General features: G+C 40.8%; 1 protein-coding gene across 1 annotated transcript in view; it reads right to left on the reverse strand.

Moving 5' to 3' along the window:
• The window catches only part of dntt (deoxynucleotidyltransferase, terminal), a gene marked incomplete at both ends in the record, with an annotated part of 78,852 nt that overhangs the window by 18,147 nt on the left and 34,637 nt on the right, over positions 1 to 26,068 (reverse strand). Inside the window, 4 exons of the mRNA XM_083897797.1 lie at positions 12,688 to 12,771; positions 13,084 to 13,332; positions 14,679 to 14,708; positions 21,002 to 21,104. Coding sequence (XP_083753923.1) covers positions 12,688 to 12,771; positions 13,084 to 13,332; positions 14,679 to 14,708; positions 21,002 to 21,104 — 466 coding nt within the window. The remainder of the gene's footprint in view (positions 1 to 12,687; positions 12,772 to 13,083; positions 13,333 to 14,678; positions 14,709 to 21,001; positions 21,105 to 26,068) is intronic.

Genomic DNA, 26,068 nt, shown 5'->3' on the forward strand with positions numbered 1-26,068 from the left:
GTGCCATGTCGGTAATCATTACCTGAAGATGTCAGTTAAGATTACGACTTCTACCTGGGGTGAAAAGGTCCAGAAAAAGTATCCCAGGTGATGCTAATCTCATGTGAATAAACCAGCAGTAAATATGTACATAAATATTCCACCATTTCCTGTTTTCCACAGATTTTCAAGCATGAATCGAGGCACTATGTTGTTGTTGCGACAGGAGTAGAGGTCAGGGATCACCGGGCTACCCTCCTTGCCCTCCAACACCCTTGTTGACCCCGGGTTACTGGGTGGGATGACAGAACTTCTGGTCTGTGGGGGTCACCCGCCACAGGATTGCATGGAAATGCATCATAGCAGCGGCTCCTTGACTGGGCCCAGTAAAGGGCTCATGAGACAGGTTTACGCTGATTTACCCCCTCCCAATTGTGGTAGTTTTAGGAAGATTTCTTATCCTGTGCAAACTGAGCATTAATATTACAGATGTTCTGTGGTAAAATAAACATTATTCCACCTCCCCATGTAAAACTAAGTTGGAAAATGAAGAAAATATGAGGCAATTATGGTACAGGTGAGTTATTTAAGAGAACCTGTGACAATGTGGACTTGTGGACCAGGACAACTTGTTTTTGTTGACTGAAAAATAACATAATTTTAATTCCTCACAACCTGGAAATGTGATACAGAGTGAAGTTTGTAGCTATCTGTAAATCTCTGCTCATATGTGGCTATGTATGGTTTAGAGAGAACAATCCAGTATTGTGCAAAATCTGGCACACACAGCCTACAATAAAACGGACCATCCACAAACTAGGAGGACGATTAGACAAAGAAAGAAAAAAAAAAAACTTTAATTAAATTTTTGTTCCTGAAAATAGAACACCCAGTGTAGCAATTACCAATGTGAAGTTTCTGGAATACGCTTTCTTTTGCAACAATAACACAATAATCAACTCGTAATCGACTTAGCGTGCTTAATGAGACACTGCTTACTTTTTTTGTATAAATGCAAACTTTCTCTTCAGCTTCTACATTAATCTTCTCATGGATTTCTCATCAACTATATCATGTAAAGACAGGACAAATGTGGCCACACGTCTTATTTCAGATGACGAATTCTTGCATTTCTGCATTATTGGTTGACTGGAATGTGACAAATGAACTGGAATAATTTAAGATATTTCTTTTTTATTGCCAATGGATTTATTGCACTGGATTCAATCTGTCTATAATGCAAACAGAAAGAACGATAAAGTAGCATGAAATGTGTTCTTTTGTAATCACAGGCAGAGGGGGTTTGGTGGTGATATTACCTTCATTAATTATTCTCATTTACTTCAGAGAATTTTGCTCATAATATAGCATCTCCATTTAGAAGCTAAGGATGATATATGGGGACAAATTTTTGCCTCAGCAATTTAGGAAAAATATCTTATCTGTCAGATTTTTCTAAATTGATTAGCAACATCTATAAGGGTGAAGTTGCATTAAGCAACTAACTGAATCCCATGGTGGAAGAGGACCTGCTGTGTGCTAATTATAGGGTAATAAAACTAAAATATTCTTATTTTTCAGGCGATTATACATTAATGAAAACATAATTTTAAATGTGGAATTCAATTTTTGTTCTAAATCATAAAGTTTACTCACTGGACCTTCAGCTACTAATGCAAGGTTGAGAATTTAGAGATTTAGAGAAGTATGCATTTTTATACATTTGCAGAACATAGCAAAACCAAATTTGAAAATGATTTACTGTTCAGACCTAGTGCAACATATTTGTTTGAGTGCGCCAGCATTTGTAAAACAACAAATATCCTATGCTAAAAAAATTTCCACTGCTGTCAATCCCCTCTTGCCATCATCACATGTAAAAACGCCGAGTGTTGACAGCACTGAATGAACCCGCATTACGCTCTGACCTTGAAAAGGCAAAACATCAAGATGCGTTCTTCCTTTTTAAAAATGCAGCCACACCACAAGTCTATTTATCTGACTCTGTTAATTAAAATCCAGGCAGGCATGCCACCAAGGTCGAGGGAAGAAAAAAAACACATTTGTAAATGTGCGTATACTTATTGAACAACACACTTCCCCTCCTCCCCCTTCACTCTTTCTGTACACACACACATGCTCACACTTCCACTTCCACGTACTCCGTTTATAAATCCCTGCTCACCAAGCTCACCACCAGGATGTTTGGAGGACAGAGACCGCACCTTCTTCAGCTCTCTCGTCTGTCACAGCGTAAGCTCAGGTGTGTGTGTGTGTGTGTGTTACAGTATGTGACACCCTGAGGGTCCCTGTGCCGCCATCCACTACATTTAACTCCTCCGCCCCTTCCTCTGCTTGCTGAGAGGGGCTTCCTTCCAAGCGGCTCCCATTCTGAGCGCAAACACTGGCCGCGTGAACGTCAGCTGGGGAAGTGTTTGAAACCACTTCTCCCCAAAGCCCAGTGCAATTGCCCTGTTATTGTCCATTCATCCACTGCTCAGAGGCTGATGGAGGGTGGGGGTCATAGAAGCTATGAGTGCTCTACATCCAAAATAGTGTAATTGGACGGAGCTTCATATAAATTCTGCCAGTGGACAGATGGCGAGAGGTGGTGGAACTCATCTTGGCAAGCAGACATATTTAGTTCTTACTACGCCGTCACTTTCAAATTTGATTATTTGGGATTTTCAGGGGCAATTGGAGGAACAATCTCGAAATAATGTTCCTTTAATTTACAGATTTGTTTCATTAAATAACTCACTTATTACAATTAATCTTTTTTTGTAAACTAAATACACCTTAGTGTTACCAAGAACCCTTTTAAAACACTTTATACAGGAAAGGGTTTTAAAGGGTTCTCTGGATCAAAATGGTTCTTACTGGAACCATTAGTGTTACCAAGAACCCTTGAAAAAGGTTTTTTCAGAAGCAAATGGTATACTTGAACAATCAGTTTTTCAAGTAAGTTTCATAATCGATTTATTGGTTTGAGGGTTATTTTATTATAAAAACAACATGTGAATATTTTCTGGTTTCTTTGCTCCATGTAACAAAGAAATCATTCAAACTGAATCATTTTCACTTGTGGACAAAACGAGACATTTGAGAACATCATCACCAAATGATTACGCAATTAATCGCGAAAATACTCGATTATCAATATAATCGTTAGCTGCAGCTCTACGATCAATGTAAAACAACACAATTAGCAAATTGCAAAGGCTGCAATTTGTGGCGACTCGTGCCATCAGAGAATGACATAACTATTTCAATATAAGAAATAGTTTAACTCGAAGTCCACTATTAACACATGCACAGCATTTGTGAAGTTATATTTTAGATGTGTCCATGTTCTATACCAATAAAAATGTAAATTCATGCTGGATGCAATTCGTATCTTTACGTTCTTAAGTTTAACGCAGTGATTTTTGAACAGAAATTAGATTCCGAATCAAATCGGAAATTGCAATATCTCCCAGAAAAATCAAAAGTACATATTGTCCCCAAATTGTTCAGTCCTACCTCCAAGTTATTCCCTGTCTCCAAATTGAATGCAAAAGCTCTACAGCTTCTTCTTCTTCTTTTTTTGACAAATCAAAGAAATAAAATTGGTAAAAACCAGAAAAAGATGCGTTTGAATTTTTAAAAACTCTCCCTCCTTGAGGTCTGTTAAAGAAAGGATATATGCTGCTTTATACAGGCCTTTTGGTTTGTTTTTTTGCTTGTTTTTTTTATATATATACATATATACATATATATTGTAATATTAAGCACAATAGAGGAATGTGGACTAAACAAAAGTCCTTTTTATCTGAGACAAGAAATCGCATGAATGCCCATGGAGCGGTGTATGTTTCTTATTTCTCATAACTGACATTACAAAGGAGAATAAGAGCGGGGCTGTAATGCAATATTACAGATGCAAACCGCTGTAAAACAACAACAACAACAACGACAACAACACTGGGTTTATCAAAAGCCACAGTGGCGTGTCAGGAAAAGATTGAATAAGGTCCTCTCATATCTGTAACTGTGCTTCAGGAGTAAGGCCAGGGCATCTCTGCTCAAAGCCTTTTGACCAGAACCTCATTAATCACACTCCAACAACATGACAGTGAGTAATTACCCTGTGGGAAAGACACATAATGAAACACACACGCGCAATATATAGCACCTTTTATACACAAGGTATATGAAAGTATGCATAAATAGGCAGAAAGATGACAGTGAACTGGCATTTACACATGCATATTTTTAACAGATGCAGGTTATGTTTTGCAGTCTGGGAACACCTAAGCTGCACTGCTGCGTATATTAACACACACACAAATACACACACACGCGCACACACACACACACAGAGAGTGAGTTTCAAGGGTAGATACTGGCCACACAGAGGGTTGTGTTTTTCCAAGGTGTTGGGCAGGTCATCAATGTCTCATGCCTGGGGAGGGAGTCAGTCTGTCTAAGCATGATGAAATCCTCCACCTGTCCTCATTCATCAAGCCCACTACACATATTAATTATTACAAAGCCTCGGACTTACAGCAGAGGACACGCGGACCCTCCCTCTCCCATCTCTGTCAGAACTACACTCCAGTTGAAATTCAACCGTGGTTTCTGGAAAAACCGATGCTGGTCAGCAGTGTATTTTCAGAGGACACCTAGATGTCAGTTGTTGCCAGCAGGGCATCCCAACCCAAACTTGACAGTGCAGGTGCAGTCATCAATCACGCCAGGCTGCAAACGCTTTCCTGGGTTGCAAATCCTTGCATTTTGTCCAGCAAAGTGAAATGGACTAAGTAGCTTATTTATCTGGAACCATTCTAATTATGAAGCAATATGTGGACAATTAGCAAACACTAAAAGCTGTCAGCTACAGCTTGTGCAATTTCAATCACTTTTATATTGAGCAGAGGCGGACGGAGTACACAGCTTCATTACTTGAGTAAAAGTACAGATACCCCTTGCTATAGTTTACTCAAGTACAAGTAAAAGTACTAGTCAGATGTCTACTTAAGTAAAAGTACTGAAGTACTTGTCCAAGAGTACATTTTCTAAATATTGCATTACTACTGCCACAGTGCTTACATTGACGTATAGAAACGTCCTACATGGAGTTATGAAAAATGTTAATACCTTGATGAATTTAAAAGGAATTGAAAGTAAAATTAAGTCATTTTCATATTTGTACCATGTTACCACAATGGCAACAAACTGACAAACATCTGCTACAGTTTTAATTGATTTCTTTTGCATCCACATTTGAACCTGACTGTGTTAAACACACAGCATACTCAAGAACATAAAAACAAATGCTCAGCTTACATAGATGTGTAATATCACTGGCGGTGATGACGTTTTGTTTTGGTAAACACAGCAAACACTTGTAGCGAACACTATCATTAACTTGTTTGGAAAATTGAAATAGTCTTTTTTTCAGTCTTTCACATTCCCTGGATGGACCTGCTGCGTCTTCATCCATGGTTTCATCTCTCAACTAAATGTGACCATGGAGTTGTTGTTGTTTTTTAGAAGAAGAAGAAGTAGCAAGTACTCACGGTTATGGCTAGAAATGCAGTGGAGTAAAGAGTAAATTTTTCTTCTCAAATGTACTTGAGTAAAGTCATGAGTACTCCCAAAAAATTATACTTGCGTAAAGTACAGATCCTTCAAAATTGTACTTTAGTACTCTACTCAAGTACTCCATTACTTACTGACCATTCACCACTAACAATTAAGTGATTCAATTTCACTGGACTTTATTTAAAGAACTGAAATGTATTGTGTTTATTGTATTGATTCTCTCATATGTCATCGTAGAATAAGGAAAGTATTACTGGATGTGGATCATATAGCTAAAGTTTTACACATAGCCACCTTAAGAACTACAGAGCTGACATTTAAGAAAGAAGAAATCTGCTCATTACAAAGAGTCTCAAGGTTTGGTTTTATCTTTACACAGGAACGGAAAGGTTGGAGGCCATTTTCACAGAAGACGTTCTGTCACAGGAGAAAAACCCAGAAAAAGTGTGAGCGATTGTATTAATGTTGGCTGAATTACATTTAGCTGCTGCTGCCGTTTTAGAATCTTGACATTGGACATGGCTCATTGTCACACTCTCGTGCCTCACTGGGCCAAAGTGAATCTAAAACAGCCTTTGTTAAGGTGTTTTAGGAACAGCTATGCTTCTCCTTCTGTGACAAGTCAAAACATCTGTTGTGGGAAAGTAGCCTTGGAAAAAACTGCTGGTCTAAATCCTTTTTTTGCATCAGTGAAAAATATTTCTGATGCACATGCAGAAAACAGTCTTAGAAGAGTGATTTATCACTTAAACATTTCACATTACATGATTGTCTGAATCGGCAGCTCCTCTCAGCTTAACAGAGATTTATGGTGAGCTTCAGCCGATTGATACGCTGTTTTACAACTGTCTCTCTGCTCAGAGGATTATTTTCTAGTAGTTAAAGAAAAGGCTCAAAACACCCTGATAAGATTAGTAACTATCTGGAAAAAGTTTTAAAAAAAAATAATAATAATACTAATAATAATGAAAGTTCAGCCTAAAAACCGTCATTATTATAGTTGAAATCAACTTTAAAGGCACAATTGTGTCGATGTTACCATAATCTATTGTTTTGTAAATGTACTAATTAATTAATGATCTTAAGTGAAAATGTCAAAGCTGAAATAAATTACAACAAACTGTGAGGAAAAAGTCTAATCTTCAGCTAACATTGGGTTTAATTATGAACATATTCTTATAACCAGACCTGGTGAACAACATTAACAGCCATAACTTGGGATAAGACTAGTCACCTTTCAAGGATTCCCCACTAGATACCAGAAGGCATCTGGACCAGATACACTCATCTCAAGTCTTAAAAACTATATGTATCAGATGCCTCACTGTTCAGATGTCAGGCATTGTCTGAGTTCTCCTTGGATCAGAGCTGTTTCCAAAAAAGCTTTACAACTTAAATAAGAAATCTCCGCAACACAAACCACAAACAACAGTTGTTCTGGTATTTTCAGCCTCTTCCACAATGTAATAAGTGTGAGTAACTGACAAACTACAGAATCATTGGTGTTGCTTTGTGTTAAAACTGCCTTTCTGCAAACAAAAGGTTTCTGATTTGGCTTTAGCTTTGTATTTTTTATATTCTTTTTTTCACTGCCTGGTAAAAAGGAAGGAAACTGTCAGGAGGATTTAGCAGGAGAAGGAAACAAACTCAGCCTGGCATCACATTATAGCTGTAGTCAGTTTACAGTTTTTCAAAGAGCTGAGAACAGTGCTCTTCCTTCTATTGCCTCAACACAGGTTATAGTCTGCTTATTTTGCTATGCAAGGCTTTATGAGTATGAGAAACTCCGGCTGTCACCAATCCCCTCCTGATACCCATAAAGCCTTTGTGTTGCGGGGCCATTCTCTGTAATTAGTTTGTATTATACAGTATGTCCCCCACTACAGACCAGAACTTGCAGCTTCAGCCATTTCATTGCTATTTTCTGGTGTTTCACCAATGCAAGCAAACTGAGAAAACAGCGAGAAGTGCTTCAAAGAGGAGGGGGAAAAAAAATGTCTGTGGTGCATGAAACTTAAGTCATTGTTGCTGTGTGACAGATGTGTGACAGCCTCCTCACAAAGCGACGCAAGCATTCCCCCTGAGCCTGTTCTTAATTGGGAGGAGATCATTAGAGTGAGTGTAGCCCTCTGATCTTTTTTTAAGCATTTTATAATAAGAACGAGACCAGCATGTGTCCGCTGAGAGCCTGTCTGCAGCCCACAAAATTAAAGTCCTCTAAATGACCGTCCTGACGTCCAATCTGAGATATGTCCAAGTCCTGCACGCATCCGCATCGCTCCCCTCGTCGTCTGGTGCCAGTCACACAAGTTTCACAGAATCTCTCCAAAACCACTGGGCAATTAGAGGAGACGAGGTAAAAGTTGAAAGCGCCATCATTGCGCCGCCCTAAGCTCTACATTACATTAATTAATGACGATGAGTGCAGACAAAAAAAAAAGGAGGGGGACACTCATCCTTTCCTGTCCAAGGCAGTCAGCACTGTGTGAGGGCGGTGACAGGACAGACACCGGAGCAATTAATTGATCTTCATTATGTTAATTACAAGGGTGATATGGAGCGAGGGATGAAAAACGGGTCACACCGTTGGACAATTCTCTGAATACCACTTTACATTGCCTGCTGACCTTGAGGCTAGCCTGGGAAAGGACGGCACAGCGTAAGGGTGTGTCTGCATAGGCTGTTCTCTTTTACTGCACTTTTAAATCATCAACCTCATCAAAGTTGACAGTTATCTGCTTCAGTACACTGTTTTTCCTCACGTCACAAATCATATATAGGATCTACCGCACGTGTCAAACTCAAGGCCCGGGGGCCAGATGTGGCCCGCCACGTCATTTTATGTGGCCCGCGAGTGATTAATTGGTCTTAAAAAATGTGTGTTAAAATAGGTCTATGCTGCTTTAAGGCGTGCGTTGACCATATACTACATTTCCCACAATGCATGGCGATTGCGTTACCCCGCAAAGTGTTGGCATCCTGCCACTAGATCGCAGTGTATCATTGTATATGCATCATGCGAAATTGAGATTGAGACTGTGGTCGCAGCAGAAACACACCAAAAACGATGCAGCAGTGAAAGCTAGCTTTATTGTGGCTGAAGAAATGGCCCGTGCTTCAAAGTCTTTTTCTGAGGGTGTGTTTTTGAAGCAGTGCATGCTGAAGGTGTGTGAGCAGGTCTGCACTGACCAGATACAGACTTTTAAAACTGTTAGTTTGTCAAGAAACACCATCATGGACCAGGTAGCCGAAGCAGACGAAGTGGAGAGAGTGGAGGAGGGACTTCCGCTACAAGTAAAGCGACGCTTGATTTGTTCTCTCGCGTTTGTCCTTACAGGCTCCGGTAGAAACATGGCGTCTCGCTGCTAACAGTGGCAATGAAACGGCGGCCGCGACCATATTATTTTACATTACTTTTTGAAACACTACGAAAATGAAACAAAAACGACTAGACAATGCAGGAGCACATAATATGTATATAAAAGTGTATTTTGAGTCATATAAACCCATAAATACTACACAGTGTCCCTTTAAACTCAACAACACTAGCAAAAATAATGCAACACGTCTGCACGAATGAACGTGTGTGACTTCACCCCCCCATGTCCACTTCAGTCCACGGATGCCTGCACTGTCAGCAAGCTATGCTCTGCCCTTGCATTTTAATAAACACCATCTGAGTTGTGCTGCTTGTGTATATCTGTCAAGAAGCTGCCACCCAGTGATCCCCGGGACTCTGACCTCTGCCCACAGGGAGCCAGTGATTGGACGTCACAAAGACAGGGTACGTTCTCCTGTCGATCCATGCGATGATACGCCTTACACCCTTGTCCCGGTCCACTCACAACTCAAGCAGTTTGCCGCTCTACCCTCTGCATTGGAAATGAGACGGGGGCTGCCTTACAGGACGCGATGAATAGGCAAAGGGATTGGATAAACACAAGCTTCAGAGAGGTCTGTCACAAAGATTGATGCTTCCCTGAAATCTCTTGTTGTCTTGCCAGTATACTATAAACTTTTCCTGCTGAATAATTGAGTTCTTCAGCTGAATGGTAATGTCAATCTTTGCACTCGGGCACTTTCATGAGTGTGGCTCGTGACTCCTGACTGTCACGAGAAAAAGGAGACAGCTGAGCTTGTGCTATTCCAGGTGATGTATGACATACGAGACGAGATGACAGGGAAGGAAATGTATCAAAACATGTCAGACGTGTGTCTTTTCTCTCTTCAGATAGCTATGTCTTAATTACATGTATATGTTGCATGCTATACAACATCTCTTACTTGTTGCTTTATCGCCTTCAAACGCTTTTTACCTGTTGTCAAACCTGATGAGAGGAAAAATACAACATCAGTTAATCTATAAGGTCACTTTTTTACCTACTGGGTTTTATTAAGGCTCATGCACTGAGTGGTGAGATGGACCTTGCATGAAAATAAACCAAACTTGGCACAGGTCCAGGGAGCCAATAATCCAGGCAATCAGCAGTCCCCTAAACTTCAAGAGTCTGACAACCACTAACAAATCATTTGTATGTGATGCAACTTTAGAACATTCACTAATAAAGTCCTTTTCTATACTTCTATGTGGTACACTCTTAGAAATAAGGGTTCCAAAAGGGTCCTTCTACAAGGGCTGAAACCATTTGCTTCGTTTTCAAGGGTTCTTGGTAACACTAATGGTTCCAGTAAGAACCATTTTGATCCAGAGAACCCTTTAAAAACCCTGTCCTGAATAAAGGGTTTTAAAGGGGTTCTTGGTGGAACCCTCCAAAAGGGTTCTAGGTGAAACCTTTACAAAAAGGTTCTACCTGGAGCCAAAAAGGGTTCTCCTATGAGGACAAGCCGAATAACCTTTATGGTTCTACTTAGCACTTTAATTTCTAAGAGTGTAGAGATTATGACGTTCATCTTTCTGATAACAATGCACGTAATCCTCAATATTTGCTAGATTGACCCCAAGCTTGCTCCAGTCCACCTTCAGAATTCACACAAGCAAACCATTGCTCATTTTCCATAGTTGCATCTGTTAACATCTTTGAACGTGACATTTTTTTGGAATAATGGCCGAGTCAATGACCCCATTACTTTAGGGGCTGGAGGTGGAAAGTTTAAGAACCCTGGTTGTTAAGGAGCAAATCTCTGAGGATAAATGAAAGCTGAGGTGGTGCAGTTACAGCTATAGCATACAATGACTTAGATTTAATTTAAAGATTGCAAGTGGTGTCACTAAAAAAGAATATATGCCAAACAAACCATTTAATGGTTGCAGCTAATTTGCGTTTCAATTATATTACATGCTATTCAAAGTCCTTCACTTGTTACTCTTTGCAGGGAAACTGTACAAATCCAAGCCATCTGTCACTGCTGCCTCCAAACTCACACCTGTTATCAAATTGGATTTTCACACATAGAAAATGACTTCTCCATATCGCTAAAAATACCTAGTATGCTATGACTGAATGTCTGAATGTCATAGGTTAGACCTTTTGACAGCCCATCTTAACATAACACTATTACCACCTCTGCATGAGGCTTTCAACCACGAGAAAACACACCTAACCCCTGCTTTATTCCTCCTGAAGGCAATTACTGTATATATATATGTATATGTATATATATATATATATACAGATGTTCCCAGACAATATCTAATTAACTTTTGCCAGGTTATGATATATAGGCCTACTGCTTTTACCACCTTTTAAAAGCAGTTTAAAGGTGGTAAAAGCACAAAAGAATTATGCATTTGGCGATGGTAGCAGTGGTAGAGCGAGTCGTCCTTCAAACAGAAGGTTGTGGGGTTCAATTCCTGGTTAACCCTTACATTTATAAGCTTATGCTCTTTAAGGGTGAATTCCAATTCCTTGCTTAACCCTCAATCTCAAAAATGTCCGCTCCTGCTAGTGCAAGTGCTGTCCCGATTCTCAGAAAAATTAAGTTGAGGGGCAAGTTTAAGGGCTGTATCGCCCTCAATATTGAGATATCGAGACCACCCTTGGGAGCAAGGGCTACCCAGAATGCTTTGCGTGTTTTGACATAACAAAGATGGCGCCGAAAGCAGCGAAACGAGTACGCTACAAATTAAGAATTTTCTTTGTTAATAGAGATATAAAAATTATGAAAACCATTGTATTATCTTAGTTTAGGCCCACTTTATGGATTACTTACGTCATTGTTGGGTAACATTTAGTTTTATTTTACAATGTTTTGTCAATAGCCGGCCGGTGCGAACAAGCGATTGTTTGCTATCGTTTACTTTTCAATAAGCCGTGGTGTGTGGTAACTGTCAGCTGAATATGTCCGTGGTTGTGGTATTTGTATGAGTATCATCTTATAACTAACTGACAAACGGAAAGTAATAATTAATCGAGAGGGAAATGTGTTCTTCTTCTTCTTTTTTGGAGTTGACAGACTGGACGCAGCTTTCGCGTTATTCTGCCCCCCACAGTCACAGTGACAAAATAACCCTCAACACTTGGTTTTGAGGGCCAGTTAAGATTAAGGGTTGAGATTGAGGGTTAAGATAGGAATTGGAATTGGCCCAAATACTGACAAATGAGTTGTGTCTGTGTGTTCACACTGTATTTGGTCTGTTAACCCTGTTGACTACCCATTAAGCATGTTATTCTCAAATTGTAAACATATACTCTACAGAATTGTATTTTTCATTAGCTGAGGCCTTGCATGCAGGTCCTAATCTTTAATAACCTTTAAGCACTCGCGCTTTGGCAGTAATTCACACACATTCGTGAATGCATACACTCTGTGGGAAACACTGACATGATTGCCTTTGCTCTCACCGCTGCTACTGCTGCGTTTCAATTCACCCTCTATTGCTATGTCTTTGTGTAGTATATTTACACTTTATTAACAATTAATTGGCTGGGTCGGTAAGCTCTCATTACTAGAGAAATGTGTGGATACATTATCAAATCAAATAAAAAAACATCGGACCTAACTGAGCAGTAGGTTAGACCATAATGCAATTACTGACGGTAGCAGCTGCTCTTCCAGACGATTTAAGCAATAAGTGATTAAACAAGTTCTTGTTGAATACAGTATGCTTGTTCGAGACACAGTGGATTGTTTTTTCCCCTCAGTAGGTGAATAAATGTGTACCTTTGTTTTGTCGTACAGGGTGTGGTTGTCCAAAACCATCTGCCGCTCTTTTTGAGCAAACCTCCTCAGGTCTCTCTCAAACTGCTGTAGATGAGAAAGATTTATAGTCTGAAATCAAATATCAGACAGTTTTAACGGCAGTGAAAGGAATTCTTATAACGCTGAAAACATACAGTAAATATCCTAAAAAATCAATTTGTTATTCAGTATCAAAATATTTCCAATTTTGGTCAGGGCGATCGGTGCAACCTTGACTTCGTCACATGTTGTTGGCACACACCATGAATAACTTATAAACACAGCAACTTGTACTTTTTTTTTTTTTTTTTTTTATCCTACTCGTGAATTCTAGCTGCAGCTACCTCACTTTCATTCAGTCTCTATAATCCTTCATACCCTGGAGCCGGTCCAGCCCAGTAGAGCGAAAGCATAACGATCCACAGGTGGTGACACCAAGTCGACACGCACCGCCTTCCATCCCCTGCTGCCCTCCTCAGATCTGCCGAAACCGCCCTCCACTTTGCTCCCCTCCAGCTGGAGGATCAGGAAGCACTTTGCGAAATGGTCCATGGCCTCAAATCTCGGGCAGGGAAGTTTGGATGCATCAAGGGTAGAGGCCTGGTAGTCACAATAAAGCAAAATGCCCTGGTAGAGAGAAAAAAAAAACAAGCATTGTAGCATAAATATCTGCAAAGGTTAATTTTACATAATTTAATCATATTAGTGGTGAATATTAGGATTTAGCTTCAAACATTGCGGTGCCAAAAATACACAATACACAACAAGGACATGATATGACTGTGAGCCAGAGCTGTGAAAATTGTGACCCCTGCATGTGCCAACACCAACAAAAAATAATTAGCAGCAGCTAACTGTAATCGTTCAAAAACATGCGTTTTAGTATTTATTCCCCAAAATTAAATTGAATTGTTCCTGATTTGTGCAAACACTCATATGACCTATTTAAAAAATTACTTGTTCAGGGTCTATTTTATTGTTTTAGCACAGTATTTTTTTGTATTTGTAAAAAAAAACAAAAAACAATGATGATGATGAGCCATGCTCGAGGTGCTCGATAAATTAAACTTCAAAACTTGACCAGTAAAAAGATAAGAACTATACTGTCTGCTGAGCCTCGTCAACAGTCTAATTTGAGGTGAGTGAAGAAAGAGGACGGCTGGGTGTTGAGCTCCAATAGAGAGATGAGCCTTCAGTCAGCCATTGAAGATGACTGAAGTCCATTCCCTGGCAAATGGGTCCACTCCTTAGATAATGGAAATCTGTGTCCAATTGAGATGTCAGTGTGTTGAAGGGGAGAAGAAGTGAGGGCCACGGATGAGAAACAAAGCCGTCAGTGTGAAGAAAAGTGAAATGGACTGAGGGCGAGAGAGTTAGGGAATGAAACCTGTGAAAGAATATAAAGAATCAGGTGAAGGAGTAGATTTCGGCATCGACACAGGAGAAGAGAGAATGAAAAGACAAAACCTGTGAATTGATTTAGCTCCAGGCTTCACCCTGACTGATCATGCCTCTCCCTGGATGCAGGAGTATTAAAACGATTAAGATTACCACTTGTCGATTTCATCCGCGCACCCATTATGACTGTATGGATACTGCTCCAGACTCCCTGGTCATGAATCTGCCACACAATCCTTAAAAGAGCAATAATTAGACAAGCAAGTGCACGAAGTAGCCACTCTGTCTTTCGGGGCGATGACTTTGGTTAATCACAAAACATTAAACACCTTGTCGGCACAGCCTGTGTAGCTGCCAACAAACTGTCAAACTGCACGAGTTATCAGATGAGGACAGTGTTTCCCGGAGGGCACTGATGGAAAGAGATGAGATGGTGGTGGAAACCTTGAGTGACACAATGAGGGAGCAGATCTCAAAGAAATCCCCACCCACTTCTCTCTTTCCCTCCTCTAATTATCTCCAGGGGTGGACTCGTTTGTCGTGTGCTCGCAGGCAAAAAATATACTTGATGTCACCCTCTGCTGCACCCGCGGACCACTCTCACTCTGCAATTACAGATAACCACTCACCTTTCAATGGTAGGCAGGAGGAAGGATTCTTTAAGTTCCCCTCACATTCTGTAATAGCTTAGCTAAAGGCAGTGTCAGCGCCCACTCAGATAATGAGGGAATGACAGCATAAAACCCGCTTAAATGCTAACTAATCTGAAATTAAAATCCCCTCGAGTCACACTTCAGATGAGGTTTAGTGGGAGAAGGTCCACAATCCATCTGCTGCAGATGTAGGTCACTTCATATAACAGCACTCCAGCAGATACTATAGTTAGGTCTGTCTGTCAGAAGCCATGTTTTTTGTTTTTTTTTAAGGTTTGAATCTTATTGATGCCCTCAGAGAAAAGTTTTTCTTTTTTCTTCCAAATCCTAACATACATCGGTCAACACTGAAGACAAAAAAAAACAATGTATTTACAGCAAAGTTTTTAAATGCTTACACTGGAAAACACCCGAAACGTAATGGTGTGGAAATGCATGGACAGTCATAGCAGAATATTTACAATAAATGAAATAAAAATAATAGCTGTAATGTGTTATGGTGACAACAGCGTAGATCATCGAGTACTCTCTTGTTCTGCCCGATACACATAAATCCACCATAACGACAGGACGTCATGAAGTTCCCCCCCGTCTCAGCATCGCTGGGGGCTGTTTAGCCCAAAAGCTCCCTGTAATCATCTCGCACACAGCAGGTAATAGAGGAAGCTGATTCCACCAAAACTGTTTATAGAGGGAATTACAGAAGAGGACAGCAGTAAGATAATCTTTCCCCCTGAAGCTTCGCCTTTGAGCTCTGAAAAAAAGAAGAAAAAAAAAGCCAGATGTGAAAGCTTTTATCTCTTTGATTATTTACTCCAAGTCATTTCTTGTGAGTGTAAGAAGAGCGGTCATAGCGGCCTACATATCCACCTGCATCCACATGGACGAGCGTGAGGCGCTCCGATCTCATCTTGCATTCTCTTTTAAACACAGAGAGAGAGAGAGAGACTTCAAAAACCTGCCTTCAAGTCGCAGATTAGTGTGTGTTAGCCAGCACTGCTGGAACTGCACTTTGACTTTGATTCACAGCTTCACCAGAATGAAAGAGACTGATTGCTGGAATTGAAGTGCGGCAGTTAGTGTGTCCTCTCGCTGTCAGTCAAAGTAGTCCTTGCTGGTCACACTTTATTTAGTTCTCCGAATGACTAACTCCGTGTGACTGCAAAATAATCTCAGCTGTGTGTGTGCAGCTCTGTCTAAATCACTTAGTTAACCGAAAGGGAAAAACACTCAGAATTATTAACTGCACTGACTCCGACTAAACGCGGGACAATTAACGCGTGAGCTGAATTGGCATCACGCTGGTGGCCATGCAAAGCCCGGCCTCTGGAACTAGACACTTAAGCCCACTTTACATTATGCTTTTCGCGACAGCGGGACTGGCGACAGCGGGAACCCCGCGTAAAGAGAATTCCCGCCGTCGTAGTCCCGCTGTCTTCAAATTTTCTCCTGACAACTGCGAAGTGGTCGCCCGACAACTTCACAGTGCGTATAAAGAGAACGCGTCAGGCTCGCAACATCGGGAGGTCAGGGTTTAGGCGATTAGCATATATCGTGCGCTAATTAGCATATTTAAAGCTAGAGGGCGCTGGACACTGTACGTGGAGCACCTCCGAAACCAAGTGCCTGATCAGCATCTGGTCGGAGGACGAGCTCCAGAAGAAGCTGGAGTCATCCAGGAACAAGATGGCCAACGTAAAAATGCAACAGCGGATGCGGAAGGCCGGCTACGATCGTACAGTCGAGCAAGTAAAGAGGAAAGTTGTAAGCACTGCGGGTGTCCGGCTAGATTTTCTGGCTTGGTGTCTAAAGACAGTGGGAAATTTCGTATAGTGGGCCTTATACAGTATTTAGAGACAGGGATGACAGATGGATGGAGGATGAAACTTTGCTCCCTTTGTCTTTCTCTTACCATTAAGAGGGCCAAGCTGAATCTCATCTGTCTGCCACAGGAGCTGGTGACTGACCTTGCTCTGCCCCCGAGTTATGCTTTCAGAATATCAGCAGGAGGAAGAGGAGGAGGAGGAGGGGAAAAAGTGATGAGCCTAAATTTACAAGGACGTTTTTTCGATACATGTATTTTTAACTCCCTGCAGGCAGAAAAGGGGTACTGAATGTGTGAGGGTATAAGGGTGCAGATGATATCAGGCCTGAGTGAAGACATGTGGGGAGCCCCAAGGGCCTCGATTGCAGATGACAAGGTTACACGACTTAAGAGTCGACCTCTGCTACCGCCACTTAATCACGATCTCTTGCGTCCGCGTCCCTGCAGACCAGTCCTCTCTTCATCCCCGTTCCATCAGCCTGCTGAGAGAAAAGGCTTCCGGTTGTATCACACTGGCCCTTCTTAGGCTGCTTAAGCCCTTTTTATCACCTGCCCTACATGCCTAATTCACTGTCTCACATCCATTCTACCTCCTCGTTCCCACACATTCTCACACACTTTCACACCTTCACCTTGTTCCTCTTTTACCCGTAGTAAATTGAAGATGCAAGAGCTTCCTGTGATAATGCGGGAGGTAATTATCATCCTGATGGACCTCTGAAGGAGCGGAAGCTGGACAGAATGTGTAAAAGGAGGAGGGGCCAAGGACTGGGGGGTTTATTTTTAAACCCGCTGATGACAAAAAAGAAGCCGACAGCTAGACTAGACAGCCTGGCCCTGCATGAGCTTCATCAAACCCTTCCCTCCTCTCATAACAGTCTCCAAATAGACATTCATCTGAGGGAGAAGTCTGTGTTTAAAAAAAAAAAAAAAAGTTCTTCCTCATCCATATGCTCTGTACTTTTTCTGTAAATGATATTGTCAATAATGTATTTTCATTTCGCTTTGGAGATCCAGTTTTGCTGTATCATTATGTTCAGTGGAAACTGAGTGCTCTGAAAAGTAAAGGCTATTTTTCTGTGTTGTTTTTAATCCCAGAATCACTGCCCAAATGTTTTTCAGTTCTCATTTTAAGGTGTGAATTAAAGGGCCCATATTGTGCAAAATCAACTTTTTAATCATTTTAGTACTTATATTTGAGAATCAGGGGGCCATACCAGTCCCCAAAATGTGAAAAAACAAGACTCAGTCATGTTTTAGTGGTTCCAATTAGTGTAAGTATAGGTGATAAAACACGCGATGTTTAAACCTCCTGCGGAGTTACGACATATCGAGCATTTCACCGTGAATGTTGGCACCCCACCAGGCAGAGTACTTCAGAGCTCTACCGTAGCTCCTCCTTGTCCCTGTGAAATACGAGAGTGCAGGCGAGGGAGGAAGAGTGGCTGCACAGCGGAGCACAGTGTTTTACACAAACTTCCAGCCTCAGAGGATTTGTGTGTCCAGTGGATATATTTTATTTATGAAAAAAATGTTCACAAGCTTCACAAGCCCTTTGTTGTTGATCGTGTATGTAAATTCCTATGCTAGAAAAACACCTTGAACGCACCAGTTACGTGCCGCTGCAGTTAGCGAGTGACGTGTGGATCAATAATATGAAGAGCACGCGTTTGAAAGCACTGCAGAAAGATGTAGATGTTGTCCTACATTTCTTCTCAACCAAAGGCTACCTTTCTGTCGTGTTTCCACGTTCTCTCCTCATTATTGATCCACACGTCATTTGCAGCTGCAGTAACACTGGTGCATTCAAGGTGTTTTTCTAGCATAGGAATTTACATACACGCCGCGCGGCGCATTAATCGCTTTTCTTCTATTCTAATGTTTTTATGATCGCGAGAAGCCAAAATCGTGGTCACTATGCATTACGGTGAAACGCAGTAACAACGGGTAAACGGACATTACTATGGGGTATATGGAGCGGGGGTTGTGACGACGCTGCATGACAATAGGTGATAAGTGGCGACAGTATGGCTGTGGATAGTAAGTTAGATCGACACTCCCCTGGAAGCAGTGGGTGTGTGTGTTTACCTGGGTCCCATTCACATGTAAATGATCAGGCACAACACCGAGCGTTCTGAAAAAGGCTATTTTGGCAGAGTTATTGAACTGCTATTGTGCTTCATCCTTATGATATTTTGACTAAAGCATGACACAGACATGTTCATTAGGGGACCAGGACCTAGTTTAACTTGGGGTAATAGGGTATAATATGGGCTCTTTAATGAGAAAAAAAAGTTGTCCTTTTTTTATACGCTGTTAAATAATTAAAGTTTAATTTAATTAAACTTCAATATTTTATTATTTTCCGATTTGGCTCTCCTGACATCTCTTGACAAAGCTAATCTTAGATCTTAGAGTCTTCTCTTGGCTGACATAGAATTTGAGGCAAGAAACACAGAAGTGAAAATGGTTTGGTTGCACGAATAACACTGGGTTACAAAAAAAATGTAAGTTGTCTATATCTTTTCAACTGAATTAGGACCATTTTGCACCGTTGAATCCAAAAATGACATAAATTTTTCTCAATCAGATCAGGTTTTTATGCTAACTTGATTTAGAAAAATCCAATATTTTGACTCAATTGATTACATGGTCACCAAGTTTAATACCAAAATAAGCATGGTAAGCACGCTTTATGAAACATATGACGTGAAAATACCTGTACACGTAAACAATAACGTTAAAACAAAAATATGTAGCTCTGTTCAGAAATTTGACCTGATTGAGCAAAACCAATGTGATTTTTGGATTCAGCACATCAGAATTATCCTAAATCAGCTAAAAAAACATAAACAATAAATTTGGTGTTGATATGTTGGTGCAAGGTTTGTAGCAAGGATTCCACACTTTTGTTAATGAATGCAATTCTACTTCCTCAAAATGATTATAAGTTGATAAAAAAAATGCAATAAACACACAGGATGTGTTCATTTGGGTGTGAAATTCTGGGAGCATGAGAGAAACAGTTTGGGTGCAACCGTCTCAAATCCCGCTGAATTTTATAGATCACGGTGGCAAAATCATCATGGATGAAAAACAACCATCTATATTCATATGTTTAAATGAATATTGGATATGCATCTCATTAATTGGTGTAAAACTGAAACAGCTTGAGTTTTGAGACAAACTCTGATTTCCCTTTTCATGTAATGTAATAATGTAATGCATTATCCTGTGAAACAAGGTAAAAAGCAGTGTAGCCGGACTGCTGTGTGCACAATTGTTATTAAGACCTCAGTCCAATGTAATTAATGTGTCTACACGTGCCGGGTTTTAATTGGACACTTCCTGAAGCACATTGACATTTGTCACGTGAGTGTGATTATTAGCGACAAATAATTGTCATCATTTAAGTGAAGCTGATAATTACACCATTAGTTGTATGCAAACATGGCCTCTCATTAACATTGTTTGTGTTTTATCTCCCGCTCACACATTTTCTCACTCTTCTCACTTTCTACGTGATTTTTTTTGTTTTCTCTCGAATTCAACCACCTGCTATATCTGTCTCTCTCTCCTCGCCTCTCTTCCGCAGTCATCTTCTCCTTCTTCTCTCCTCTCGCTCCATTAGAGGATCCATTTTCCAATAAGAGGCCTCTAGTGCTGCCCATGGTCCTTGAAAGCACTGATAAAAGTTTCTTTAAGTAATCGCCTAAATTGTATCACTTCTCTTTCACTTGAATCGCTCACCTTTGCACACTCTCTTTCCATTAAATGGGAGCATGCTACACATTTTTTTTAATGGAAAGGCTGCTGTAATTTTCCAACATCACATTTGTGAATGAGGAAGAAGTGCCCAGTCAGAAACACAGGATATCCTTAAAGGCAAGAAGAAGCACTAGTGCTTCATGTTTTAAGCAGGCGAGTGCAGAAGTGAAAGTACAAAGGAAATAAACCAGCTCGTTACATCAGTGAAGCATGACGACAACAACAACTGCACAAACAAACAAAAAGAGGCTCTTCATAGAAATAATGTTATCAGGACGGTGAAGGTGAAAGCACAAATCTCCAAAACAGGTGTTTTTATTTTATACTACCTCAAGCAACTTTAAAAGTGCAAATCATCAACAGAATATAATGTAATACAAAGTCTCCTGCATAAAAATGATACCAGGCTGTCATAATGTGCATTAAATTTAAGGATCATGTTCGTTTTTACCTTCCCCACCTAATTATTAACCCAGAGTTCAGCCACAATTTGATTTTCCAAAATAGATTCAAATTAAATTCAGTGGTTTGTACTTGAACAATGTGTCATATATATAGTATATTTACACATTCTAGCGAAATTACTACTTTAAATGTATTCCCGAAAGGTCAACATCCTCATCACAAAAGTGCAAAAATAAAGCATACATACGTCATGTTTCAGTCTTTCAATGATGTCGGGCAGCAGACTGTTCTCTCTCCCTGGCTCTGGTGTGGTCACAATAAAATCCACATCGTGACCAAACTCCTTCCCCCTGGAGATAAATAAAATCACAGCAGTTACACACTGATGGCGTCCAGGAAAAATGAAAATAATTACCTTTCAGTCACAAAAGGAGCAATTAAAACGCACAAGCTCACATAATTACATTGATACATTTTCTTTCTTTAATTGTTGAGTGTAAATCCTCAACTCTCATAACTACTCATTAGCAATCATTATCTCTGAATGCACAACATGTTTAAACCTTAAAGGGGATATATGCAATAAGCATTTATAGTAAGACTTAAATGTTCGTGATGTGATTTACACACAGGGAGAACATGCAAACATGCATGCATGTGTATGAGTTTGTGCATGGATACAATGTCGTGTTGTGTATAAATGCAGCATCTTATTTCCATTTTTTTTTTTTTTTTTTTATCTGGCAACCATAACCCTGCAATGTATTCATTTGGGATTGCAATAATAGTTTTAGATGCTAAAAGTGGTTGCTGTACATATGTTGTACATGTACTCCTGCCCAGTGTATCTCTAAAATACTAAAGTAGTAAAGTGAGTGTATATACTATAGTCAGGCTAAAATCCATGCCCTGTTAGAAGAAAAGGTTTGTTTTTACTGTCTGAATGGGGCTTGACTGAAAGAATTACACAGCCAAAATACCGGCATGTCTTGTTGAGCATACGTTCCAGGAATAAACGCTGATTGTGTTAACAGTTAAAGATTTTGGACATTTGCATTGAACCAGGCCAATGTGATTTAACTGTATCAGTCAATGATTCACAATCATATGAAACTATTTTAGATTTAAGATTCAAGCAATGAGGCCAATGTTGATGGATTTAAAGTGGAATACTGGTATATTTCCATGCCCAATGCGCAACCATGCGCAAAGAGTGAATGTGCAGCATAGATTTCCAAACCGTGCACAAAGAGCGTGTTGGGTGTGCATGGATATGCACAAACTGAATTTCCACCCTACTGATAGTTGCCGTATAAGCCCCGCTCACCAAGCAGAAAAATCATTTTGCGATATGCGATGTGATAAGTGATGCAATATGCGATGCGAAATGCGAAATGCGATATGTGATGTGTGATGTGCGATCTGTGATGTGCGATCTGTGATGTGTGATGCGATATGCTACACGATATGAGATATGCTACGCGATATGCATTACGCGATGCGATATGCGACACGATATGCGACGCACACTTCAGCAGCAGTATACCAGGGCCTTATGACAAAAGCACAGTGTTTGAGCTGGGTGGAAAAGTTCCCCTCCTAGACTTATCACTGAATACATAATGCTGTATGTGTACAAATGTTTCAAATACATTCACCAGCTTCTTTGTCAGGTGCATCCGTTCGAACTGAGCATGAGAACAAAAGTGATTCAAGTGACTTTGAATGTGGCTGTGTTGCTGGAGCCTAATGGGCATGACAGAAAGGCAACAGCTATTCAAATAAGCTCTCTTTAGAAGATAATCTCTTAACACACATGTCAGACCTTGAAACGGGGGGGGGGGGGGGGGGGCTACAGCAGCAGAAGACCGCACCCGGTGCCACTCATGGCATGTAATTAGCTGTCCAGTGACCGGTGACTTTATGCAAAACAACACGATAATCAAATCTTCAGAGCTCATCAGAATGGAGACTTTCTTTATGGAGATCCCTGTGTCAGAATGAGCTTGTCAACAAGCTGGCATCACCTGTACTATAGGAGGCAGCTTTGAAGAACAGGAAGCCACAGGGTAATAATTGTTCACAAGATCAAAATAGATGAGACAATAGTTATGTGTTAAAAATTGATTTCAGCACATTTTGACTTCTTGTATGACCTTTGCTTAGCAACGACACGCTACTCACAACGGGATGTAAAGGTAATCAGTGGCTTTGTTATGATGAAAGGAGAATTGTGACGTAACTGGAAAATCGCTGTTACACTGGCAGTTCTAAACACCCAAAATGGTGATTAACCTTTGACACCACAGGCTGTACATTTGGGAAGATTAAGTTTTAAAACGAAATGCTCAGTGAACATATTTGTGCTTTGAAGGTCATAAGAGGATCTGACGCTTGCTGCAACTCCACCTGCTCATAATGCATTCCTCCTACTTGTCTTATTTTCATCCTGTTCCAGCCACTTCTCCAGATTGATGCCGTGCCAGGATTACACATGAACCGCTAAGGCGGCACAATTATGAAACAGTAGTTGGCCACACCCACCTTTGTCCACAAACTGAGACACCCACATCCATGTAAACAAAGTGAAATTATCAAAGAAATAAGTCAAAACTATGTAACTCAAAAAACTGTTCTCAAGATTGAATATTGTATGACGGGGAATATGTCTGTGTGTGACAGACAGGCCACCTGCTTCTCACACGGCACATAAAAAAGACAGAATGACTCAAACAGCAGTCAGATGGCATGATGAAAAGGACCAGTGGGTTCCTGTGATTAAAGTAACCCAACAACACAGGCTCATATGGCGAGTTCACAGCAAACACCAACAACCAGAGCTTTAGTTGCCCCACAAATGAAAGAACTTTGCTCCTGTTTGTACGTGCAAAAAGGTCAGGGAAGCATTTCAAACTGATCAGCAGCCAATTACACCAATACACACTCACAGACCGTCATTAACAAAAGAGGCAACAACAACAGCAGCAGTGAGTCACAAAGCTTCATTTATCCTCGTCACTTCTAAGGATACATGTACACATAACATATTCAATGTTCCACATGAACAAAGGCGAGTACACCTCCAGTTTAAGTCCATGTGGACCACAATGTGCCAACTGCGTATGTTCCCTACAGCAAAATACCTCCTAGTCCAGTCGGTGGTGCTCTTTCTTTTTTTGGTCAAAAGAGACAACAAAGACAATGGTAACCATGGAAACTTGTTTGAGGTTACATATGGAAGTCTGCTGGTATCCATACAACTCCACAGTAAAAGTATAAGGAAATACAACCTGTCAAGTCCGAGTATAAATGTGGAGGAGAAAATCGTTTTATTGGCTGTGTATGCCCGACTCCGCCTCTGTAGGTGGCGCTGTATCTCTCTATAGGCTAGTGTGTATTGAATCTGTTTCCCGTTGACCTGCAGAAAAACAAATAGCGAAAGGCGAGATGGACGGTGAGATGGATCGTGCCGTGGTTCTGTATTTTTCGTACCTGCTGTACATGTTAATCATGATATAAATTAGATATTTTCTGGTTGCTGTGTTGTCCGAATAAAGACGCCACCGCCGTAAGATTTCCACCAACTGTACCGCACTTTATAGGTCGTCTCCTTCAAAGAGACTTCTCCCGTCAAAGACCGGGGAGGACATTTTGGTTGCACAGAATACCAAGTCTGACTTCAGTCCAACTAAGCATTATTGGACTATGAATCACATTATCCAGGTATGTAAGTCCGACTAAAGCCCAATTTATACTCCTGCGTAAAGTGCTCTACGAAGGTTACGCAGAGCCCTATGTATCGTCTCTGACTGCACAAAATATTTTTAAGTGTCTGTCACTCCGTCAAGGGACAACGGAGACAGCAAGAGCTGCGATTGGTCCTCAGGACAGGCCGAGCTAACGTACTCTTTGCCGGCCACAGTGCGCACAGAGGGTCCAGAGGCGGAGTCGACAGCATCGCTGCCAAACTATAAATACGTCATATCTTAATACACAAACCACATGTTTAGACTCTAAATGGTTAATTTCTGACCTCAAATTATCTTAAAATTGCGTTCCGTGACACAGAAAAGTGAGAAACGACCATTGTTTCAACAACCACAGTCTTTCTCTCTCGGACGCCATTGCTCACTGTAGCCAAAAGCACAACAACCTTGCGGAGCGACCCCTACTGATCGGCGGGAAATTTCAGTGCGTATCCGTCACCACGACGGAGAAGTATGAAAGCTCGAGGGGTCTCTGTGGTTGCGCAGTCGGATAACGCATAACGCATAACGCAGTCGGAGAAAGTGTTTACAAGATACTAAGAAATGATTGTCTTAGTCCGACTAAAATCAGACTTTTAACATGACTGAGAACACGTGTGTAGAACACTAGACTGATGCAAAGCTTTGTTGTAGTACGAACAAACCACAGGCAGAAATGCATAGCAGCATTCTGTAAAACACTGTATGTAAGTATGACCGCTCACAAATAAGTGATGGCTGTGAGCGAGAGAGAGGAACTTTACAGTAATGGAGGGAAGCACAAATGGCTTTGGGAAAAGCTTCAAAGGTCACCATAGCTTTAGGGAGAAAAACAGTCATTACAACTCCATGAGGCTTTATAATGTTAATGTTTTGTGATAGTGGCTTACAGATTCACTCAGCAGATGGTGCTTTCACTGTGGATAATTTATTCTCTTTCTAAAATAATGCAAGATGTGAGAGTATTACACTTTTTTTGTGCTTTTTTTAAAATACTCGCTGGCATTTGTGTATTTGCACTTCTTTAATCAGTTGACTGGTAGCTATTTAAGAATGCATCGCAGATTCCCATGTGCTGAATGAGCACCTTTCCTCCATCACTCCTTACTGGCAAAGCTGAGATTCTGCAACACTTACAGCTTGTACGGGGGGCACTCAAGTTGTTGAGTGAACATCGCTGCTAGCCTCTGCTGCGCTGGCAAAACTCACTCATGTGCACTGCATAAATGTGTGCCATGAATAGCAAAAAAAAAAAACAACAAAGCAGAAGAGACACAGACCATCAGCATAAATTCAGCTTACCACCAATTAGCTTTAAACAGCCTGATTTCATCACAGTGCGGTTGCGTACAGTATGAATCAGTGTTTTCAGTTCCTTGCTGCACCACACCCGAGCATGTGTCAAGACTCTGCATGCTCTAATTTAACACCCTTCAGAGGAAATTAGACAACACCATGTCAGAGATATTCTCTACAGCATGGAGGGTGTTTTTCTTCTTCTCTGCTTCTATTGCTGCACCTTTACAACACTAGGTGTTATTCAGCCGTACTCGTCCTACACACCCATC

Source organism: Microchirus variegatus (assembly GCF_963457635.1).
Source record: "Microchirus variegatus genome assembly, chromosome: 11".
NCBI classification, from domain to species: domain Eukaryota; kingdom Metazoa; phylum Chordata; class Actinopteri; order Pleuronectiformes; family Soleidae; genus Microchirus; species Microchirus variegatus.